Genomic DNA, 19,996 nt, shown 5'->3' on the forward strand with positions numbered 1-19,996 from the left:
TGGTGGGTGCTCCTATCGTGGATACCACCCGTCCGAGCTCGAACCGGTACGCCGTACAATAAAAATCTCCCTCGTTGGTGCAGCTAGGTTCGGGGTTTTTCCCGCGCCTAGAAACTGTATAGCTTCCTTTTTATTAAAATACAGCGGGGCTTTGATCCCCAGCTATGTTTTTCTATTTTCTCTCAAAAAAATGTATCACATAGCAATGGCGTTCGGAATATATGAGACACTTTTTTCTAAAAAAAAGTCTATGCATATCTAGCAATCTTGCATGACAAAACGCAAAACGAGCATTCCACATTTCGACTCTTGCGGCTCGCCTCTTTCAGTCCGGTGAAGTGGTCATACCTTGCATTTTCCGACTAATAATAAATGCTTACAAAATCCAATTCTTATCCGCAATATTTGCATCCACCGTTCCGTCCGTACGCCCCCTTCTCCCGCAGGCAGTCGCGCGGTGCCGCGGTGAGCTCGCGGCAGCCGTAGGAGGGATGGAAGCTGCAATCCCCCTCGGCCTGGCCCTCCCCCGGAGCAGCACCGGCATCTGCAGCTTTTCCGTGCTGCTCAAGTCCTCCCCCAAGCCCAGCCTCGGCTGCTTCGGCAGGGTCCCCGGAAAGCCCGCGCTTTTCCCGCCCCGCGCCGTCTCCGAGGACCGCGCCGACGCCACGCCGCAGTGGCAGCTCGACTTTCTGGGGGCGGGCGCGGGGAGCCCCGACCCGCCCGAGGAGGAGGAGGAGGAGGGAGAGGAGCTTCTCCCCGTCGAGGCCACCGACTGGTGCGTCCGCGCGCGCCGCTCCGCGCTGCGCTCCATCGAGGCGCGGGGCCTCGCGCCCTCGCTGCAGCGGATGGTGTCCACGCCCAAGAAGAAGAAGAAGAAGACCGCCAAGAAGAAAGACCTCAAGAAGGCGGCCGCCGAGCTCAAGCGCCGCAAGAAGCAGCTGGATGCTGCCTTGGAAGATGAAGATGGAGACGAAGGCGAGGACGAAGACGACGACGTCGTTGACGATTTGCGGGACATGGACGACCTGGAGCTCCGGGTCGCGCAGTTCGCGGACGGCATGTTCGACGAAAAGCGCCAGAGGAACAGGGAGGCGTTCGTCCAGACGCTGTCCAGGTTCTCGGCCGCGCCGTCCAACCGGAGCAAGGAGGTGTCTTTGAACCGCTCCATCGTCCAGGCGCAGACCGCCGACGAGGTGCTGGGCCTCGCGGCGGAGGTGATCGCCGACGTCGCCAAGGGTCTCAGCCCCTCGCCGCTCACGCCGCTCAACATCGCCACCGCGCTTCACCGCATTGCCAAGAACATGGAAGCAGTGTCCATGATGCAGACTCACCGCCTCGCCTTTGCGCGTCAGAGGGACATGTCCATGCTCGTGGGTCTGGCCATGGTGGCCCTGCCAGAGTGCTCGCCACAAGGTGTCTCCAACATCGCCTGGGCCTTGTCCAAGATTGGCGGTGACCTGCTCTACCTGTCGGAGATGGGTAGGATCGCTGATGTTGCCATCACCAAGGTTCAAGAGTTCAACGCACAGAATGTTGCCAACATTGCCGGAGCATTTGCTTCCATGCGCCAATCAGCACCAGGGCTTTTCTCAGCTCTGGCCCAGAGAGCAGCACAGATACTGCAAACCTTCAAGGAGCAAGAGCTTGCTCAATTCTTGTGGGGATGTGCTTCTTTGAATGAGTGTCCCTATCCTTTGCTTGACGCACTAGATGCTGCTTTCCAGAATTATGCCAGGTTCCAATGCCATGTATCTGATGTAACATCAAGCATGCATCAAGAAATGGACCGTCCTCTGAACTTCAGCCGAGATCAGACTGGGAATATTGCTTGGTCCTATGCTGTAATTGGCCAAATGGACCGTCCATTCTTTTTACATATCTGGAGAACTCTGAGTCAATTCGAAGAGCAACGGGTCTCCGATCAGTATAGAGAAGACATGATGTTTGCTTCACAAGTTTATCTTGCAAACCAGTCCTTGAAGCTTGAATACCCAAATCTTGGATTGTGCTTAAGGAGTGATCTTGAGGAGAAAATAACAAGAGCTGGAAAGAGCAAAAGGTTCAATCAGAAGACAACATCTTCATTTCAAAAGGAGGTTGGGCGTCTTCTCTACAGTACAGGGCATGAGTGGGTTAGAGAATATGCAATCGATGGTTACACTGTTGATGCGGTGTTAGTTGATGAGAAGCTTGCATTTGAGATAGATGGGCCGACACACTTCTCCAGGAATTTGGGTATGTTTCTGTTGCTTTTGTGTGCCATCCTGATGGAGCTACAAGCTGACATTTTTCTTGTCATCTTACAAATATCAAAGAAGAAACTAATTGAAGTGTGCTAATTTTGCAGGTACACCTTTAGGCCACACAGCATTTAAACGTCGCTACATTGCTGCTTTAGGGTGGAAATTAGTTCCCTTGTCTCTTCAAGAGGTTAGTCATATGCTCACAGCCATTTGTGATATTAATTGGCAGTCATTCTAAATTTATACTATCACCTACTTATTTTGGATTATTCTACTGTAGCGTTAGGATATTTCAGACCTGAGTTTCATATTCCAATATTTGAACGTGACCTATGCCCATTAGAAATGGTGCTGTAGTTTTTGTTTTCTAAATATAGGTACCACAAGTCATTTGCTGAAAGCACCATGTGTTTATTTCTATATGCACTTAATTCTTTTTTTTTCTCTTCATGCTTCCTTCTTAAATTCAAAAGTCCACACACCTGTTCTACTTTGTGTTATAATTGAAGTACCAACTCTTAAGACAAAAATGGTTAGCAAGGAGTAACCTAATATGTTGTCATCAGGGTCTTCAAGTACCTCTGCCCTCTAGACTCTAGCTTCAAGTAGATTTTCTTTCTGTTCTGACACTTACCAGGATATGTCCTAATTGTTTTGTTTCCCTTGGCAATTACAGTGGGACGAGCTCCAAGGTGAGTTCGAGCAATTGGAATATTTGAGGAGAATATTAGACATAGAGGCTGAATAAGTGCGACAGTTGTGCAATAGAGATTGAGCAAAAGAACTTCTAAAAAGGACAACTACACGGACCTCTCCAGAAGTCCAGGCCATTTTCCTGAACATTTTTGTGGACCTGTCAGTGAGCTTCGGGAACTTCAAGTTAGCTCAAAATTAAGATGTGCCATTTTGCTCTGGGTAGTTTTAAGTTAGCTAAGCATTAGTGATAAGAAATACAGTTTGAAGTAACTGTACCATGCTAATTTTGAGACAGCCACTTTGCACTGAAGAAGATCGGAAGCATTTCTTATAGTCAATTCTTGAACATCGTAGCATATTATATCGTACTATGAACAATGCAGTGAGCAATAAGCTCCCTATAGAAGAATCGTCATGCTGCACATTGCAACAGACTTTCTGGTTGGTGCTATGCGAGTGTTTGATTGATGTGGCATAATGATGAGTCAGGCTGGCTCCAGGTACGAATGCTGTCGTTACATTAAAGTAAACATGCAATTCATGTCTGGCGTTTTCAGGTCCGTATTTGATGCCAAGAATATTCCACAAAGAGGATACACACTTCCAAATTTTCTTTCTTGAACTGTAATTCTTCGACAGAATAAAAGGTGCTTCATCGCCCAAGGTAGCGAGAACAAGATGTTATGTTTCCAGAAATGCATAATGCAACATCAATTTCATTCCGGAGTCTATTTGGGTGGCTCGGTGCTGAATTGCAAGGATGATGATCCTCCCTGGCTTGCTGTTGATGCTAATAATCATCCGACATCAGCCTCTGCATCATCAGCTCTACCACGGCAGGGGCATCGACGGCGACAGCAACCATCACAGTAGGCATGCCAGTCCATGCAGTCATTTCCACATACCTGCAAACCCGTTCAGAAGACTCGGTCCAAGTGATTGAATTCTCTCGGTTCACATCCAGCCATGTTTGAAGCACAGGTAGAGGCTGAGTTTGCAGTACATGCAGACTCAAAAGGCGGTAAGGATGAACCCATTCACAATTTCAGTTTAGCAACAGAAGATTAGGTGCAAATCACTGCATATTTTTAAGCTGCTTCCTCTTCTTCTTCAATACGTTTTATTAGCACTTTGTATCAGAGAAAGAGGGAGAGAGTTAACCTCTTGTCGTTACTCCTGAAAAGCGTAAGACCCTTTGTGATCCCAGCCGTCTGCACCCTCACGGCACCTTCAGCCAAAGTCATGAGAGAAGGATTCACGGCAGCAAGAAGCGCCGTCGGATCATGGAGGTACACCCCTGCAACCATTTCAGTGTGAGTTCAAGCCACAAGACTGCACGTCTCTCGATCTGTCTCCTCTTCAGAGCTTACCCAATCGACTGAACCTATCTGACCTAGTGCCATTGTGCCAATACCATACATGCCACGTACCTTCTGTGAAGTAAACTTCCCTGTGGTAATCGAAGTAATGGGCCAGAGGCTTGCACAGGTAGCGAGCGTATTTGCTATCAGACTGCTGGAGCTTCTCCCTGTCAGCATCTGCAACAGTTAAGGGATGTGGCGAGCATGTCATTGAGTTGTCCACACATGATACATGGCAACTGCAACAATTAAGGGATGTTGTATGATCTGATAAGATCCCTTAATCTGAGAAGTTCAGTGCAACAGACATCGTGAACAGAAGTTAGCTGCAAGTGCATCAAAGATTTACCAGAGAGGATCACTTGATTCGTTACGTTGATTCCCACGGCCAGAACATCGGCACCGCAGGTGAAAATTCTATCCGCCGCATCAGGATCCCCAAACATCTGTCAGTAACAATGGCCCCGTCAGCGACTGCAGAGCTGACGAACTCTTGAAGCTGAATTCAGAAAGAAACAAAGAAATTCACTGAGTACGCAATGCGCCGTCAGGAACTCACATTCGACTCGGCTGCAGGGTTGACGTTCCCGTTCACTGAGTACGCGCCGCCAAGAACAACGACCTGCCCGACCTTCTTGGGGAACGAAGGGTCGAGCTCCAGAGCCTGGGAAATGGCCAGATGGGGAGATCGATTTGACACTTCCATTGGAAGCAAGACGACAGTGGTGTGATGAGGGAGCCTAGAAGCAGACCAGAGCGAGGTTAGTGAGAGGGCCGAGGGCGACGACGGTGACCTGCCCAGGGTACAGGTTCGCCTGCTCGACGAGGAAGGCCGCCGCCGGCTGGTCCACTGGCTTCGTCGCGGTCGCCGGAGGGAGGCCCTGGTTTCCCAGGCCGTCTGAACCGTGGCAACAGCTTGCGATCCTCAGCTTGGTGTCCTTCTGTCAATTCAACCCATGAATGTACCATACTGTCATACTGAGCGAGCTTAGTGTCTCCATTGCCCAAAAAAAAAGATGATTTTTAAAAATATATATATATGAAGAAGAAATGCCAGTGACCTTGAGTGCTACATGGGATCCCTCCGCCACGGGGATGTCGGTTCTTCCAACAGTCTCCAGCTGAAATAGCGAAATGCATCAGCAGCTGATGACAGCGGTAGCCAGAGGGCATCCGGAGGAGGAGAAGATGAAGGCACCGGTAGCGATGCTATACCAGGTGGAGCGCGTTGCGCGTGGCGACGGCGGTGCGGACGTTGCCGAAGGTGGTGGTGAGGCCCAGCACCTCCAGCTCCGGCGACCGCAGCGCCACCAGGATGGCCATCGCGTCGTCTGCTCCACGGGAACGAACGATCCACCGGCTGGGTTACAGTCAATCGCAGTGCTAACCCGAGAACTAACAAGGAGAATGAAAGGACGATACTGACCGATTCCCGGATCGGTGTCGATGATCACCTTCTTTTTCCTCTCGCGGACCTTCATGGCTGCCGCGGCCATCGATTCCAATTTCCAACCCAAAAATGTTGAACTGCGGGAGCGAGAGAGAAGTGCAGTTGACAGGCCAGCTACTAATATGCATCCAAAGCTGGTGAGTTCGAGCCCACGGGATGCGGTGATGAACAAAAAAAATTAAGACCTTGGGCGGCCCGCGTAGTTTAATCGGTTTGGTGCTTGTGTATTTCGTGCTCCCAACTAATTAAGCTTACAATTTGGCCAATGACCATGCTGCCAAAGCTTGGTCGGCATCAAATTGGAGGCAAGGAAAGGTAAGTTTAGGTTAGTTCGAGACCAAGCAGAGTTTTTATTTGATTTCCAAGCATTGTCGCGGCATATTAGGTAAACTAAGCAGTGTTACCAAGGGCGCACATGGCATTGTGAAGCGATTTACAGTCGGCTGATTGGCTGAAGCACATGTAGCAAATGCATTTCCTCCTTTTTGTTCTTTGTAATCGATTTAACGGTGTCCAAACTTAAAGTTGTTTTGCTCCTTCATATGCTTTTGACACTTGAAAACTTGACGCAACAATCTGCCGAACAACGTCCACAAACGCAATGGATGTCTGGTCTGGTGTTACACATTCCAACGCTTCTTTCTTTCTTATAGACTGTAAAAGTCTCAACGAAACAGAGGCGCATCATCCCTCAAAGTTACAAGTACAGAGCGGTTTCTTTCGAGGGATCTTCCTCGGTCGTGCTAATCAGTGGTCGTTGGTTAATCATCTGTCATCAGCCTCTGCATCATCAGCTCCACCACGGCGGGGGCATCGACGGTGACCGCAACCTTCACGGTCGGCATGCCGGTCCAGGCTGTGATCTCCCCGTACCTACAAAACCAGTACATCAGACTGAATCCTTCATTATATACACAGTCCAGACTCCAGAACTTGAATGTGCTAGCTAAATGCCATGCGGGAGCGAGCTCAACAAGCATTGAGAGTGAAACCGTCACAAGTGAACTGAAGGATTAGGAACACATCCAGGCACACTTGAATCATGTGCATTTTCTTTCATGTATTTGGCTAACCTTTTCTTGGTGTTGTCAAAAACTGTAAGGCCCTTTGTGATTCCTACCGTCTGCACCCTCACCACACCTTCCGTATAAGTCATCAGCGACGGATTTACTGCAGCGATAAGCGTTGTCGGATCATGAAGATACACTCCTGCAAGCAATTCAATGTGAAGTCAAGCCGCAAGATTTTCCATGTTCTGATCTGTCCCCTTCTGCAGGTACATTTTTTAAACTAAATTCTGCAAGTGCTTTGACTGAACTATTTTGGCCTCCTTGCATGATACTGATACATACAGACCTTTTATGAAGTAAGCATCCTTGTGGTAATCAAAATAAATGCCCATTATCTTGCATAAGTAGCGAGCGTATTTGCTATCACACTGTTCAAGCTTCTCCCGGTCAGCGTCTGCAGTACAAGGGATGTGTCAATGTTTCATGGAGTTGTCAGACCACCAGAGTGCTTGTGTTCTAATACATGGCATGGCAAGTTGGCCACTGTCGATTCAATAATTAATCTAGACTCCAATCATTTTGGGCTGAGTTTGATATACTCCACTAGCCAAGGAACAATTACAATGTTGGCACTTCATACAATATCACTACAGAAGCATTGAACGCCAGTGGCCAGTGCACTATGTCTGAAAAAGGAGATCTTCTGATATGATAATATTGTAAAGGACACTGCCTTTATCAATGAAATGTTATTAAAAGAACAAGGTCTAACGACAAGTAGATTAGGAAAAAAAATCAGAAGCTAAAGATGATACCATGCAACTAGCTATAGTTGTTTTCAGCTCTGATTGCGAATGGTTGTAGTAGAGTACGATGAAATTAGAAGGTATATATAGCATGTTAGATTCATTATGTTTGCGCTTGTATGCTCTGATACTCATAAACCCACAAGTTACCTGTAAGAACTACTTGGTGTGTTACATTTAGTCCGATGGCCAAAATATCAGCACCGCAGGTGAACACAATATCTGCCGCGTCAGGATCCCCAAATATCTGTTAATAAACATAAACCCATTAGTGACGGCCCTGAAACAAGAGGCAAAGTGATACATAGGGAAGTTTTTTTTCTCTGAATTCGCTACGGAAACATGATGCTAACAACTTCAACTAACAAAGTATTACTGCATATGATCTAAAATTGTGGTAGCTGCCAACTCCATTTGCAGCGCTCGAGTAAAATCATGTAATGTAAAGATGCTATCAGAGGAAATTAAGGGAAAGCCCTCACATTTGCCTCAGCTGCAGGGTTGACATTTCCATTGACTGAATACGCACCACCAAGAATAATTATCTGTCCTATCTTCTTCGGAAACGAAGGGTCAAGCTCGATGGCCTAGGAAATGAGACATTGGCATTTCCATCAGAGGAAGCCAGACAATTTAGATCAGAACACAGTGATACTGCAACGTTAGATGCATCTAGCTTAGTGAGCAATCAAAGGAAAGGAAAGCAGAGCAGACCAGAGCAAGGTTGGTTAGCGGACCAAGGGCGACGACGGTAACTTGTCCGGGGTACAGATTTGCCTGCTCAACGAGGAAGGCAGCAGCTGTTTGATCTACCTGCTTTGTAGTCGGTGCAGGGAAGTCCTGATTTCCGAGACCGTCTGAACCGTGGACGAAGCTCGCGATCCTCAGCTTGCTGGCTTTCTGTGTCCCGTGTACAGGGAATACATGGAAAGAAACAGTTAATTGCTGATCAAGATGATACAGTAAACGAACAGACCTTCTGTAAACGGCAAACTGCTGATGGGAATGAGTTCTCACTTGCTACTTGCTAGATCACACCAATTGTTTGTCATTGCTTGAAACTGCAATGCTGAGTACTGATCAGAAAGAGAGTTTTAGTAGTAACTACCTTGATTGTTACATGGGATCCCTCGGCGACGGGGATGTCGGTCCTCCCAACAGCCTCCAGCTGAAACGCATGAGCCAGTGCGATGTGATCCCATGGAGCAATAACAGGTTCGCAGGCAGATGAACGGACGGGACGGGGAGCCGTCGGCGGGTGGGGAGGAGAGGAAACCGACGAACCAGGTGGAGCGCGTTGCGCGTGGCGAGGGCGGTGTGGACGTTGCCGAAGGTGGTGGTGAGGCCGAGCACCTGGAGCTCCGGCGAGCGCAGCGCCACGAAGATGGCCATCGCGTCATCTGCTCCGCCGCCCAAGGACACTCACACTGGTCCGTCAGCCGACCGCGGCAGCACACGAGATTGAGGATGGAAGAAGATGAGGAGGGGTGGGGGGGGGGGGGTTATTGTATTACGGACCGATCCCGGGGTCGGTGTCGATGATGACCTTCTTCCTCGCCCCCTCCGCCGCCGCCATGGATCCCAGTCCACCCAGATTTCGATGCGGGAATAAGGGGGTGTCCGGTGCCTCCACGACGAATCTGGGTAGGATCCCTAGTCGAGCACGGGACCTCGAGTAAAAATAGGGAGATGGATGGAAGAAAAACGTACCGGACGGTGACACCCTGACTAGCGCCCAAGAACAAAAAGCGGTGCAGAGCTGACGCAACAGCCCACGGCCATGTGCTTCCAAAATGAAAAAGATGTTTTTCTACTCCACCTCAACCATCGACCAGCGGAGTCATATCGGGCGGGATCTTCTCCGGCGGCGGTACGCCGGGCTTCCGAATCACGCCGGTGATAAACAATTCAGGCCGTGCTCTCGTCTCCGGAAAGACGGCTACCTTTTCGTCCAGATTCCTGGGCGTCGTAGAAAGTTTGGAAATTTAGGGCCCGTTTGTCTGGAGGAGAGAGAGAAAAACGGATTCAGTAAATAGTATTTTGTCAGAAGAAACCGGAGCCGGCTGAAGCTTTTCCAAATACGCGCTTCAAGTTAGCAGAATCTTGACGAGTGTGGTAAAAAGGCACTACAAGTGGCCGTGCATAAAAACGAGTGTACTTCCTCTGAATTCAAACGATTCCCGTCTAGCTGCCTCGGGAGGTCTGATCTTCGAGCTGAAACACATTATCAGCACGAGTTTTATTTCTAGTTCCATTGTTTGTGCTCCACGATCTTGTAATCAAGTAGCTCACGCCCTAGCGGCAAAAGATTGTAAGTGTGCTCCAAATAATCCCGTTCTGTGGAGGACCTGGTGGTCAGCGATTTAGCTGAGCCTTTAAGTAATGGAAAGCACTTTTCCACTGAAAAAACCGAGTGGTGTTTTGCGCAATGATATGATCTCCAAAACATACCTTTGATTTTGAGCACTATTTTTTGTAATAATATATTTGTAAGTTGTAATTTGTAACATATTCTGGCAAATTTGGTGTGGACGATAAGATAGGTGACAATTAATCAATTCGATTCCTCGTGTTATTTGTTGTTTCGTTCTTATTTTCTGATTTATTAGGCGATCTGTGTTTCCAGGTGGCCATTCTCTGCGTTCGATCTCTCGCGCTTCGACCGCGCTTTCTGTCCTCGCGCGACTTGGCGAGTCCGTTGGCACTCGCTCATGCGAAGATTTTCTTTTCGGCGGCTCCCCATTTCGGATCCAGGCACCAAATCATTTCTCGCGAGCCTCGTCGATCTGTCCTAGCTTGAAGCTACCATGATCCGTATCCCTTCTCAAGTTTTCTCGGTTGTTATCCCGTTCTCAGTTTTATCTGATGAACGCTATGGGTGTTGTGGGTTGTGCTGCACAGGTGTCTGTAGCGGTTGAGCAGTGTTCTACAGGCTCGCTGCAGGGTCCATCTTCGGAGGAGATTATCTATCACTTGAGGTGAGCCTGCAGGCTCACCTGAAGAACCGGCCTGCTCAACAGACGGCCTATGAGCAGTGAAGCGTCGTCCTCCTCGCCCCTGCGCTACCGTCTTCCCCAGCTCCGGCGGCTCCACCGGAGCGGCTACCACCGCCCGCCCTAGCCCCCGTGCCACCGTCCTCCTCATCTCCGGCGGCTCGTGCCGCCGAATCCGCCGCCATCGACCACCACCGGCTCCGTGACTAGCTCCCCCACCAGCTCCGTCGAGAAGCACCGTACTCCCCCGCCGCATACCCCGCCCACCGGATGTCCTCCGCCACCCGCGGCCGGCAGCGCCCCGCTGCCTCGCCGCCCCACCCACAACCCGCCGCCACCGCCGGTCCGCCACCGCCTGAGGACCCTCCCTCTACAGTCAGGGAACATCGCCGACGACAACCCCGACCCCGAAGCCCCCAAACCCCGACCCCGAAGCTCCCAACCCTAACCGTGGCGAGGACGCCGACGAGCACCGCGTGCGCGAGGAAGAAGAATAGGAGCTGCTGGCCGCATTGGGCCGAATTGAGGCAGCGTTTTTCTTCAGGCGATGGTCTCTGATTTGTAGCGCAAGCGACATATAGTCGCGGCGTCCATCTTCTGCCATTGCTGCCTCTTCATGCTTCTTCTAATCCACGAAAGTACCTATTGCTCACTTTTGATCATCTGATGTGAAACATATGCTCCGTTGATTCCTTCCTTTTCTGTTTGAAGGCTGCATTTGTCCTTGAAGTCCAGCATCATAACTTTGTCAGGATCGTTTTCATTCAGTACTTCTGTATATAGTGCACTATAGAAAAAACATCAACATGGTGCATGGATGAGTGAATATAAACTCTTAAGTAATCTCAATTTACCAGGTTTGTTTGCTGATTATTCTCCATTTAGTTATGTCAGGTTTCATTTATTGCCCATTAGGCTTCCATTTTTTTGTTGCCTGTTGCGTTTGGCTCTGCTATTTTTTCTTGTGCTGAATATATATTTGATCAATGCCTACATGCTGTTCGAATTCAGCAACAAGCCACCAGCTACAGCAGAGCTCTGTCGTTTGTTTGTGTTCACTGTTCAGTGACAACAGGAGCAACAACTTCTGTGTTGTGCAGGCCGTCGACTATAGCCTGGAGTTCATCAGGTTGTCTGCTTGTAGCAGACCTTTCACGCTTCATTATCTAATCAATTGTTATGAGCACTTAATCTAGCTTGTCCTGTGTTAGCGCTTAGTAGGTCTGCTTGCATTCTTGTTTTCTGTTTACATTAGTCCTAGGGCAGCACCTGGGTCAACTATTTTCCTTGCTTTGGTCCGGTGCATATGTGTTGAGCTCAATGGTGGTCAACTCCAACCTTTTATTGTTAGTGCCATTTTTTTCTTTGCTTAGGTGTTACCATCTGATTTGTCAAAAATTTGACAGATTTAGGCAACAAAAATCTGTTGCCAGTTCTTAATCTATATTTACAAGTGACTAAGTGAGAGAAAATGTTACCTTTGACTATTCAAACTTCAAAACTAGACTTCTTGTGGGATCATAGAAAAACTAGCACGACCCACATGTTAGATAATTAGCGAAATTCTTCAGCTTATAAATAATTCTTCGGTTCTAAAATATGGGTGCGGCTAACATACGGCCAGTCGTAAATTAGGCAGGCCGTACGGCCCCTTCAATTAGGAAAGGTTTCCATGTTTGGTAGAAGATTCCGATTAGTACAGCAAGAAAACGCTAGCAGCCTGGCACCGTTCATGACTGATTTTCCCGACAGAACAAGATCACACCACCGCATCTCCTAATTTGCTTGCTTCATAGACGTTTCTACCTTATTGATACTGATAATTAACTCAACAGTTCCAAACAAAAAGCAACTTTTGGGACCTAATAAGCAAAGTTTTGAAAAATTGTAAGCAAATTAGAACCTATACAAAGGCACTTTAACCTATCTAAACATTCACGAAAAATAAAGTCTTCATGCCTCCACATTTAGCACCACGAAAAGTATGGACTGACCCAATCATCAGGTTTGTGTGAGCCTGCTACAGCACCAAACACAGAGTGAATCAATATAAATAAAAGAGGGCACATGATCAGAATATAAAAATGTAAAACTAGAAATGAATGTTTTCTTTAGAAAAATTTGCCAACATATGAATGATTGCAAAAAACAGAACACAAAAATGCTGAACCACAATGGATAAATTACTTGTTGATCTAGCATAAGTTGCAAGTGTCGACGCATCTTTGTGTTTCTATGGGGAATAGTATTTTCTGTGTTAGAAAACTAGGCAATTTTTGGTATATTTTAATTCCAAATATTACTAGCAATTTCATAACATAGATGAGTGATAATGTGTGTATAAGATATATGCATGTGTTCATGTTATTCTCACTAATAAGCATGAACAAAGAATTAAACCAGAGTAGGTTTAGTAATTACCCCAGGGCGGGACCAGTGCCGGGGGCACCGGTTGCGCCGTTACCAGCTGGAATAGACATGCTATTCGACTGGCCTTGCTCGAAGTAGCCGAACTATGTCGATGCAGGTCCCCCAAAAACCTGATTGCCCGCGTCCCGTGCAGGACCTTGGGAATGGCAGAAAAGCAGCTGAGGGAGGAAGGGAGAGGTCTCCTGAAGAGGAGTACCTGGATCAAGGTGAGTGCACGCGCACCGCACCGCCGGTCCGGCCGGCCTCGCCACGGCCCCGGCCCGGCTCGGCGAGCGAGCGCGCGCGTGGTTCACCGTCCTCCTCTTACCGGCTTCACAAGTGGTGTACACGAAGTCCACCCTTTAAGTCGGTTGAGATCCTCCTCAATTTCCGGTACGGAATTAAGCTATTGATTCCCTAGCATTTAATAGTGGGCTTTAAATTCTTTTAATGCATTGACTGGAATGAATGGGACAAGCCCATAACTCCAATATTCTGGAGGTAAAGCGCAGCAAACAACAGAAATAAAAGAGGAAGATATGCAGATTTACAGGGGCTGCAAAAGCGGTAGAAGTAGATGAAATGAAGATCTACTATTGAGAGAAAAAAAGGAAACATACCATTCGCCGCCTTACTCAATATGAACACATCATTACAAGAGTTTAAGATGTCCACTAAGAAGAACTGCAATTTTTTAGGGAGCTCACCTCAGAGCGGCGAGCAGGTGCAGGAGGACTGTCCGCATAATATGAAGATCCACTTGTTCTGGTTGTCGCTTCATTGACGATCTTATTCATATCCAGCATGCAAAAATAGTTTTTTTCTTGAAGCTTGAGCACAGACAAGCAAAGAAATACCGCCTTTTAAATCTAAGAGTGAATGGAGTCCTACTGCAGCTTCTTAAAGAGTAATGTTAGCCATGGTTAGTCCTTATGAAATTCACGAATCATTTGACAACCTCATTCACTAAGAGGAAATAATAGAAGCACATCTACCATAACATTGTGCGCACGTGCACAGATCAAATTATAAACAATACAAGTGCTTCATTTGAGTCAAGAACCACAGTTGTTCAGTTGAGTAGGTAAAAAGATGTGTGTTTATTTATTGTGGCTTGTGCTTCTCTTTGGAATAATAGCAAACATTTTAGCTAAGCATTCTTTAAATGCATGGGCTGAACATTTTGAAAATTGTCTACTGAATATTATTAAATTGCTAGCTCAGTACTACTTAAATATCATTTGAGTATTGTTAAACTACTTTGTTACTGTACAAGAATGTGAGAATATGACCTCTAAAATAGCCTTGAAAGGGCTGATATCAATGTGCAATATTAGCTGCAGTTTCTACTGGGCATGGTACGCTAGCTGTATGGTGGATATAGAAAAAGAAACTAAAGGTCCTGCTGCACCTCCACAGAGAGAAAAAAAGGAGGAATGCTGCTATTTGTCTATAAAAATAGATCAGATCATTCTAAAAAAACTAACAATAGTTCTGAAGAACTTTCTTATAGATCTATAGTATGAAGATTTTGCTTTAAAATCTAGTAGAAATACTTTTATTTCTCTATGACATATTGAAAATTAGATGTTTAACATTGCCTAATGAACTACTCTATTTTCCGTTTCCAGAACCACATTATTGCCTAATTATGAGCCACATAACTGCCTAATCAAGCCAAATTATTGCCTAATGAATTCTGAATATGTAGTCTGATGATGACGGGAGATGGAGGCATTGGAGAGGGAAAATTCACCAAGGTGACAAATGAACATGACATAAATCATCTGGACAATTTTCTGCAGCATCAATGCTTCGATCAATGGTCCAGCAAGGTAGAGCTTCTTCCAGACATCAGGGAGCACCAGACCCAACCCTGCAGTCTACTGAACACCGAGCTCGTGCCAGCACCCCGGTGCCCGTGCTCCCGCCGGCCACCGCGTCGCACGTTGGATCTGCGAACTCAGAGGAGGAGGAAGGACAAGCCTAGGGAAGTAAAAAATAGAAGGAGAAAAACAAACCGCGCAGATTAGTGGTGCTGGGATCCGCTGCCTCCCTTTGGAAGCTCGCCAGCCCGTGGAGGTCGGCGCTCACCGGCGAAGCGCGGCCCGCCACTTGCAGCTGCAGCTCAGAGAGAGAGAGAGAGAGAGGTGTCAGGGAACTCCCGGCGTTCTTGACGGCCGGCGAGCTCACAATCTCAATGGCCAAAGCACAACACAGAAAACTCAACGCGAACACTTGGTACACCAGTGGTTTTTGTGCTGCCTGAAAAGCGCAGCTTTTCTGAACTTCTATTTCTCCTTTTATTCTGATTACAGAAGAATGGTAACTCACTGTGATCGGCCGCACATCGCGCTTTGAACGCGTTCATCCCCACGCTCACGATGGCGCTGAAACACCGGTCGTTTCAGGGTCGTGCGAGCTATTCTCGCAACGCCCTCCTACGCGCACGGCTGCCACAGGTTGGAGCTCGTGCGCATGCAAATCTGAACGGACTAACATGCAGATAAACATGCACCAACTAACTAACATGTGTGCAATATGTGTGCAAGGTTTACTAAAAAGAGGGAGGAGAGACCTTGTCAGGAGCCATCTCGCTACTTAGCAATTAGAGCACTCGAGTCGCCATGGATTTGGAAACGGGAGCTCGCGGAACGGAGAGGGAAGAAATGGATGCGGGAGCTGGGGATGAATGGGAGGAACATGGAAGACAAAGGGGGGAAAAAAGTAGGTCCCACCATGTGGTGGATGGAAGCGCGTTCGCGTGCTCGCGGCCCCGTGCACCTGTGATGCTGTGCGTACAGCCGGATAAAAATACGGCCATCTGTACGGTAATTATTACCCTAAAATATTAGAGGTATCTTATTAGTTTGGTCTTAACCAGTTATTAACCAGTTGAGATTGCTTGCTCGACCCAACGAATTTCTCGAGCTTGAAAACCAACAGCCGACGCCGCCGACGCAAGCGGCGCTCCAATAATTGAGGGAGAAGATGCTGCGAGGGGAGGAGATGCTGTCCGTGCGGAACGCCACCCGCGCGGCCACGGCGTGGGTGGCCAGCCCTGTGGGCCGCCTCGCCCGCATCGAGGTTCTAGTGACCATCAGCTGCTGCCTGCTCGCCGTGCTGGTCCTACTCGGCTCCGGCCGCCGCGCCAGCCGCAGGGCCACGTTCCGGCTCGCCGTCTGGTCGGCGCTGATGCTGAGCTACCCGGCCGTCTCCTACACCATCGGGCTGATGCAGTCCGCCTCTTTCCGCAACGAGCTCATTGTCGCCTGGGGCTGCTTCCTCCTCCTGCTCCTCGGCTGCGCCGACGGCATCGCCGCCTACAGCCTGAACGACTCCGACCAGCAGGCCCGCACAATCCTCAACCAGGGGCTCCAGGTCGTGTACGTCTTGATCCTCCTCCTCTCCTATGTCGGCGCTCTGCCGCTCCACCTCAAAGTTCTCCTCTTCTTGCTCTGGGCGTTGAGCGCCGCCAAGCTCGTGATGCGCGTCAGGAGCTCTGTCTTGGCCGGCCGGGATAGCGTCCTCACCGTCGAGAACAAGCTAATCGCCGACTACATGTCCAACAAAGAGCACATGGAAGGTGGTCGGAACTACGACGCCACCACGATGAAAGGTTACAAGTACGTAGTCGCCGGCGAGGCTGACCGGCCGATCGACCCGTCGGATGATGACATTGTCACTGTCGAGAAGGTGTGGCAGTGCCAGGGTATACTGCTGAGCTCCGACGTGGACGCCGCGGCGAGGAGGCGCAAGGACATCTGCCTCTCCTTCGCGATGTTCAAGCTGCTCCGGCGTCGCCTGGGCAGGTTCCCGCTCACCGAGGCGCGCCTCAACAAGACGCGCGACTTCGTCAAGGTGGGCCTCCTCGCCGGCAAGGAGCACGAGAGGATGTACCGCGTCATCGAGGTGGAGCTCGGCTTCCTCTTCGATTTCTACTACGCGAGGTACCGGTCGCCCAAAGAAACTCTCATCCCGGACGCGCTTCTGTTCGCGGCCGTCGTGGCGACGAGCCTGGGCATCCTGTTCTCGCCGGCGGTGCTCGACTACCGTCCCTCCAGCAGCGCGGCTGTCGCCACCGGCTACGACATCTGGCTGACAAGAACAGTGATAGCCCTGTTCCTGGTGCTGGAATCGTTCCAGTTCCTGATGCTCGTCTTCTCCGACTGGCACAAGGTCAAGATGCTGTGCCGCTACGTGCGAGACAAGTCGTGGCACAACAGACCTGGCTTGCAGCGAATGCTCAAGCTGATGTGCCAGGTGAGGCTGATAGGGTACTGGAACAACTCCGTGGGGCAGTACTCGCTTCTGCTCGCGTGCCTGCACTCTCAGCGCAAGGGCGTATGGCAGCTGCCGCTCCCCGGGACGATCATGGGCTTCCTGATCCGGAGCAGGATGACGCGCCACCGGAAGCTCCCCGAGGAGGTGAAGCGCTCGATCTACGTGTTCCTGAAGAACGGGCTGACCCGAGTTCGCTACGGCGAGCACACGCTGGAGAAGAACGGCGTGCGGGGCATCCTCCGCCTCAGCGCGCGGCCCATCCAGCTGCCGGCGACGAGCGCAGCGGAGCGCATCCTCGTCTGGCACATCGCCACCCAAGTGTGCGACCTAATGTCGCAGAGCGAGCTGGGAAAAGTGGCCTCGGGCAGCAACGTCAGGAAGGAGCACCTCGTCGCCGCCACGCTCTCGGCGTACTGCGCCTACCTGGTGTCGTCGGCGCCGGAGCTGCTGCCGGAGCACAGCTACGACACGCGGCTTCTCCTGGAGGGTGTGCAGCGTGAGGCGCGGGAAGCTCTGAAAGGTTGCCGGTCCAGGGATAACATCTGCGGTAAGCTTAATGAGGTGCCGGCGGATCCCCCGTCCGTCCACAGGTACATCCTGGCCGAAGGCAAGAGGCTCGGCGAAATACTGCACAGCAGCATGCCAGCCGCGGTGAGCAAGTGGGAGCTCCTCGCGGAGCTGTGGGTGGAGTTGCTTCTTTCGGTTGCGCCGTCGGACAACGTGAACGGTCACGTCCAGAAGCTGGCAGACGGCGGCGAGCTCATCACGCACCTCTGGGCACTGCTGGCGCACGCCGGAGTCGTCGAGAAGCGCACAATAATAGCAGAAAGCAACGTTTGAGAGTTGCTCCTCTCCGAGAACTCTGATTGATACGGAGTACTACTCTCTATCAGTATATCACGAATGCCTTTGGGCTGCCCTTATGCGGAACGTCTGTCTTTTCTCTTTCGGCATTACTAGCGTCCGGAGGAGCGTCCCGATCAGAAATTATTTCGTCCGTCCATCGCAACATTGATAAATAATAGTCGCAACATTAGAAATCAACACTTGCAATATCAGAAAAATATGTATGCAAGTAATTTTGACATCCGATTCGAGGATGGAAATTTCTACCGCAATATTGACATCATGTTTCGTACAACGTCCACTACGAAGTATAAAAAATAATAATTGCAACATTGGTACTTGCCTCTTGTAATATATGTAGAGCGTCCAACCGATGGACAGACATCGTAGGTCTGATCCGTAGCATTACCGTTTCTCTTTTTTCTTTTTTCTGAAGGAAAGTTTCTAATCTTTTTATGCGGTAGCAAGTGACTTTTCCTTAACATAAATTGTAAAAACGTATCGAACAACAAATTAGGCAAACCTCAATTGAACTTCTGACGCTGTGCGGACGCTCTTGGTATGCCAACAAATACGACGATTCTAGATTTTCATCATACTTCTTTGCAGGAATCATGTCTAGAAGTTTTAAGGGTCGGTCTTAAAAAGGCTGAACTCGTAATCTATATGTTTTTAAGTTAAGAATAATTTAGGATTAAGTTGGATTGTGAAGGAGGGATTAGAGTCATAGTCTATTACGACTCCTTACCACAACAGGATGATGATTGAGAAGTACCCTAACAATCCAATTCGATGGAAAGGATACACTCGGGTATTTCCTTCGTTGAGAAGTTACGCTTACTGTTTTGTTTCTTAATAAACGCATATATTATATTAAAGCAGTCCAATTACATAGGGATCCCCAGAGAGGATGAAACTACATGATCCCCAAGACTAGTATCAACGAGAGATCATCGGCTGTGACGACGTGAGGCTTGCCGAAGGGGACCCTGCTATGCGTCAATTTGGAGGGGCTGAGGAAACCAGCGAGGTTCTTCTTCTCCATCAAACCAAAGATGTTGTTGAAGTTATCGGTAACGTATTCTTGAATGTCTTCCTCGAGACCGAAGGGAGGCTTGCTGCAAGAGGTCGTTAGCGGTGAGGTCATAAACCGTTTGACGTGTTTGAGCATTGGGTTACCAGATGTGAATGACGGAGGGATGGAGCTAATACGGGTGTAGCGCACCCAACCATGAAAAGATCAGTAGTAGCCCGAGGCTACGGCGGCGGAGTGTATAGATCATTGGCATTGATGGCCAGATCTAAGACACATGGTTAGATCTACAACTTGTACTACCTAATCTGCATGGAGACCGTCGGATCGGGATATGTGCAGATAGGAAGGGGAAGACCTGCTCAGGTGGGAAGGTGGAAGGGATTTGTTTTTTTTAGGATTATGTTGCTAACATTGTAGCTGACGATAATGACGGCGACGGCAAGGCAGTCACAGCCGATTTTCTTTGGCTATAGGAGGCCCATATGGACAAATGGGTAACAACTGGACTAAGGTAAGTTTTAATGGAGATTTTATCAACATTAAATAATATACCACATCAATAATTTTGATGACTTAAGCAGTGCCATTACGAGGAGAGACGAGAGAGAATTTTACAAGATGAAAGATGTGTTTTATCCCTATAGAAAATTTAGCCGATATAGTGACTAAGTTTTTAGTCTTAATAACTGTGCACTTATTCTGGATTAATAAAAGAAAAGGAGAGCGGTGGGGTCCGGTCCTCCCAGACCCTCTCGCCGCCGGCAAGGCACCGGTGAAGGCGTCGTGGGCCGGTGGTGCTTGCCATGCTTGCTGTTGAAGGCAGGGCGGCTGATCAAGGTGGCGCGGGCTTGTAGAACGCATG

At 49.0% G+C, this 19,996-nt stretch overlaps 4 protein-coding genes and 1 long non-coding RNA gene across 10 annotated transcripts; 2 read left to right on the forward strand and 3 right to left on the reverse strand.

Annotated features, from left to right (window-relative positions):
• The first annotated feature begins 378 nt into the window (after positions 1–378).
• Positions 379–3,366, forward strand: LOC112893947 (RAP domain-containing protein, chloroplastic). Its single transcript, XM_025961483.1, has 3 exons — positions 379–2,235; positions 2,348–2,430; positions 2,920–3,366. The coding sequence occupies exons 1-3, from the start codon at positions 492–494 to the stop codon at positions 2,989–2,991; spliced, it is 1,899 nt and encodes a 632-aa protein (XP_025817268.1). The 5' UTR covers positions 379–491; the 3' UTR covers positions 2,992–3,366.
• Positions 3,367–3,508: 142 nt separating this feature from the next.
• LOC112893948 (probable uridine nucleosidase 2) lies at positions 3,509–5,858 on the reverse strand. Of its 2 annotated transcripts, XM_025961485.1 has the most exons (9): positions 5,727–5,781; positions 5,516–5,631; positions 5,362–5,421; positions 5,053–5,241; positions 4,860–4,964; positions 4,650–4,746; positions 4,370–4,477; positions 4,101–4,236; positions 3,509–3,844 (listed from the first exon to the last, which is right to left on the reverse strand). In XM_025961485.1, the coding sequence occupies exons 1-9, from the start codon at positions 5,779–5,781 to the stop codon at positions 3,730–3,732; spliced, it is 981 nt and encodes a 326-aa protein (XP_025817270.1). In that variant the 3' UTR covers positions 3,509–3,729. The 2 variants fall into 2 exon arrangements, with proteins under 2 accessions (XP_025817270.1, XP_025817269.1); XM_025961484.1 differs by having other exon boundaries at positions 5,516–5,858.
• A 435-nt stretch (positions 5,859–6,293) lies between these two features.
• LOC112895982 (probable uridine nucleosidase 2) lies at positions 6,294–9,539 on the reverse strand. Of its 3 annotated transcripts, none has more exons than XM_025964009.1 (10): positions 9,386–9,539; positions 9,085–9,219; positions 8,851–8,966; positions 8,675–8,734; positions 8,281–8,466; positions 8,049–8,153; positions 7,717–7,813; positions 7,107–7,214; positions 6,824–6,959; positions 6,294–6,623 (listed from the first exon to the last, which is right to left on the reverse strand). In XM_025964009.1, the coding sequence occupies exons 2-10, from the start codon at positions 9,140–9,142 to the stop codon at positions 6,512–6,514; spliced, it is 978 nt and encodes a 325-aa protein (XP_025819794.1). In that variant the 5' UTR covers positions 9,143–9,219; positions 9,386–9,539; the 3' UTR covers positions 6,294–6,511. The 3 variants fall into 3 exon arrangements, with proteins under 3 accessions (XP_025819794.1, XP_025819795.1, XP_025819796.1); XM_025964010.1 differs by lacking the exon at positions 9,386–9,539 and adding an exon at positions 9,277–9,295 and having other exon boundaries at positions 9,085–9,206; XM_025964011.1 differs by lacking the exon at positions 9,386–9,539 and having other exon boundaries at positions 8,851–8,993; positions 9,085–9,322.
• Positions 9,540–12,331: 2,792 nt separating this feature from the next.
• LOC112893727 lies at positions 12,332–15,740 on the reverse strand. Of its 3 annotated transcripts, none has more exons than XR_003228901.1 (4): positions 15,547–15,740; positions 13,676–15,089; positions 12,981–13,385; positions 12,332–12,576 (listed from the first exon to the last, which is right to left on the reverse strand). It is a non-coding gene; the product is annotated as an uncharacterized LOC112893727 (long non-coding RNA). The 3 variants fall into 3 exon arrangements; XR_003228903.1 differs by having other exon boundaries at positions 12,332–12,579; XR_003228902.1 differs by having other exon boundaries at positions 15,303–15,740.
• Positions 15,741–15,871: 131 nt separating this feature from the next.
• On the forward strand, positions 15,872–18,296 carry LOC112893726. Its single transcript, XM_025961192.1, has one exon. The coding sequence runs from the start codon at positions 15,960–15,962 to the stop codon at positions 18,090–18,092; it is 2,133 nt and encodes a 710-aa protein (XP_025816977.1). The 5' UTR covers positions 15,872–15,959; the 3' UTR covers positions 18,093–18,296.
• Positions 18,297–19,996: the final 1,700 nt, after the last annotated feature.

This window comes from Panicum hallii, chromosome 5 (assembly GCF_002211085.1).
Source record: "Panicum hallii strain FIL2 chromosome 5, PHallii_v3.1, whole genome shotgun sequence".
Taxonomy (NCBI): Eukaryota; Viridiplantae; Streptophyta; class Magnoliopsida; order Poales; family Poaceae; genus Panicum; species Panicum hallii.

What these genes read in the sequence shown, in the direction of transcription:
- LOC112893947 (XM_025961483.1), top strand. Translation starts at nt 492, where the DNA reads ATGGAAGCTGCAATCCCCCTCGGCCTGGCCCTCCCCCGGAGCAGCACC. An exon ending in ACACTTCTCCAGGAATTTGG is followed by an intron (nt 2,236 to 2,347) that starts GTATGTTTCTGT and finishes CTAATTTTGCAG; the next exon opens with GTACACCTTTAGGCCACACA. An exon ending in TTCCCTTGTCTCTTCAAGAG is followed by an intron (nt 2,431 to 2,919) that starts GTTAGTCATATG and finishes TGGCAATTACAG; the next exon opens with TGGGACGAGCTCCAAGGTGA.
- LOC112893948 (XM_025961485.1), bottom strand. Translation starts at nt 5,781, where the DNA reads ATGAAGGTCCGCGAGAGGAAAAAGAAGGTGATCATCGACACCGATCCG. An exon ending in CGCGCAACGCGCTCCACCTG is followed by an intron (nt 5,422 to 5,515) that starts GTATAGCATCGC and finishes TCGCTATTTCAG; the next exon opens with CTGGAGACTGTTGGAAGAAC. An exon ending in GAATCAAGTGATCCTCTCTG is followed by an intron (nt 4,478 to 4,649) that starts GTAAATCTTTGA and finishes TAACTGTTGCAG; the next exon opens with ATGCTGACAGGGAGAAGCTC.
- LOC112895982 (XM_025964009.1), bottom strand. Translation starts at nt 9,142, where the DNA reads ATGGCGGCGGCGGAGGGGGCGAGGAAGAAGGTCATCATCGACACCGAC. An exon ending in CGACACCGACCCCGGGATCG is followed by an intron (nt 8,967 to 9,084) that starts GTCCGTAATACA and finishes GCGGCGGAGCAG; the next exon opens with ATGACGCGATGGCCATCTTC. An exon ending in GATCCCATGTAACAATCAAG is followed by an intron (nt 8,467 to 8,674) that starts GTAGTTACTACT and finishes CACGGGACACAG; the next exon opens with AAAGCCAGCAAGCTGAGGAT.
- LOC112893726 (XM_025961192.1), top strand. Translation starts at nt 15,960, where the DNA reads ATGCTGCGAGGGGAGGAGATGCTGTCCGTGCGGAACGCCACCCGCGCG.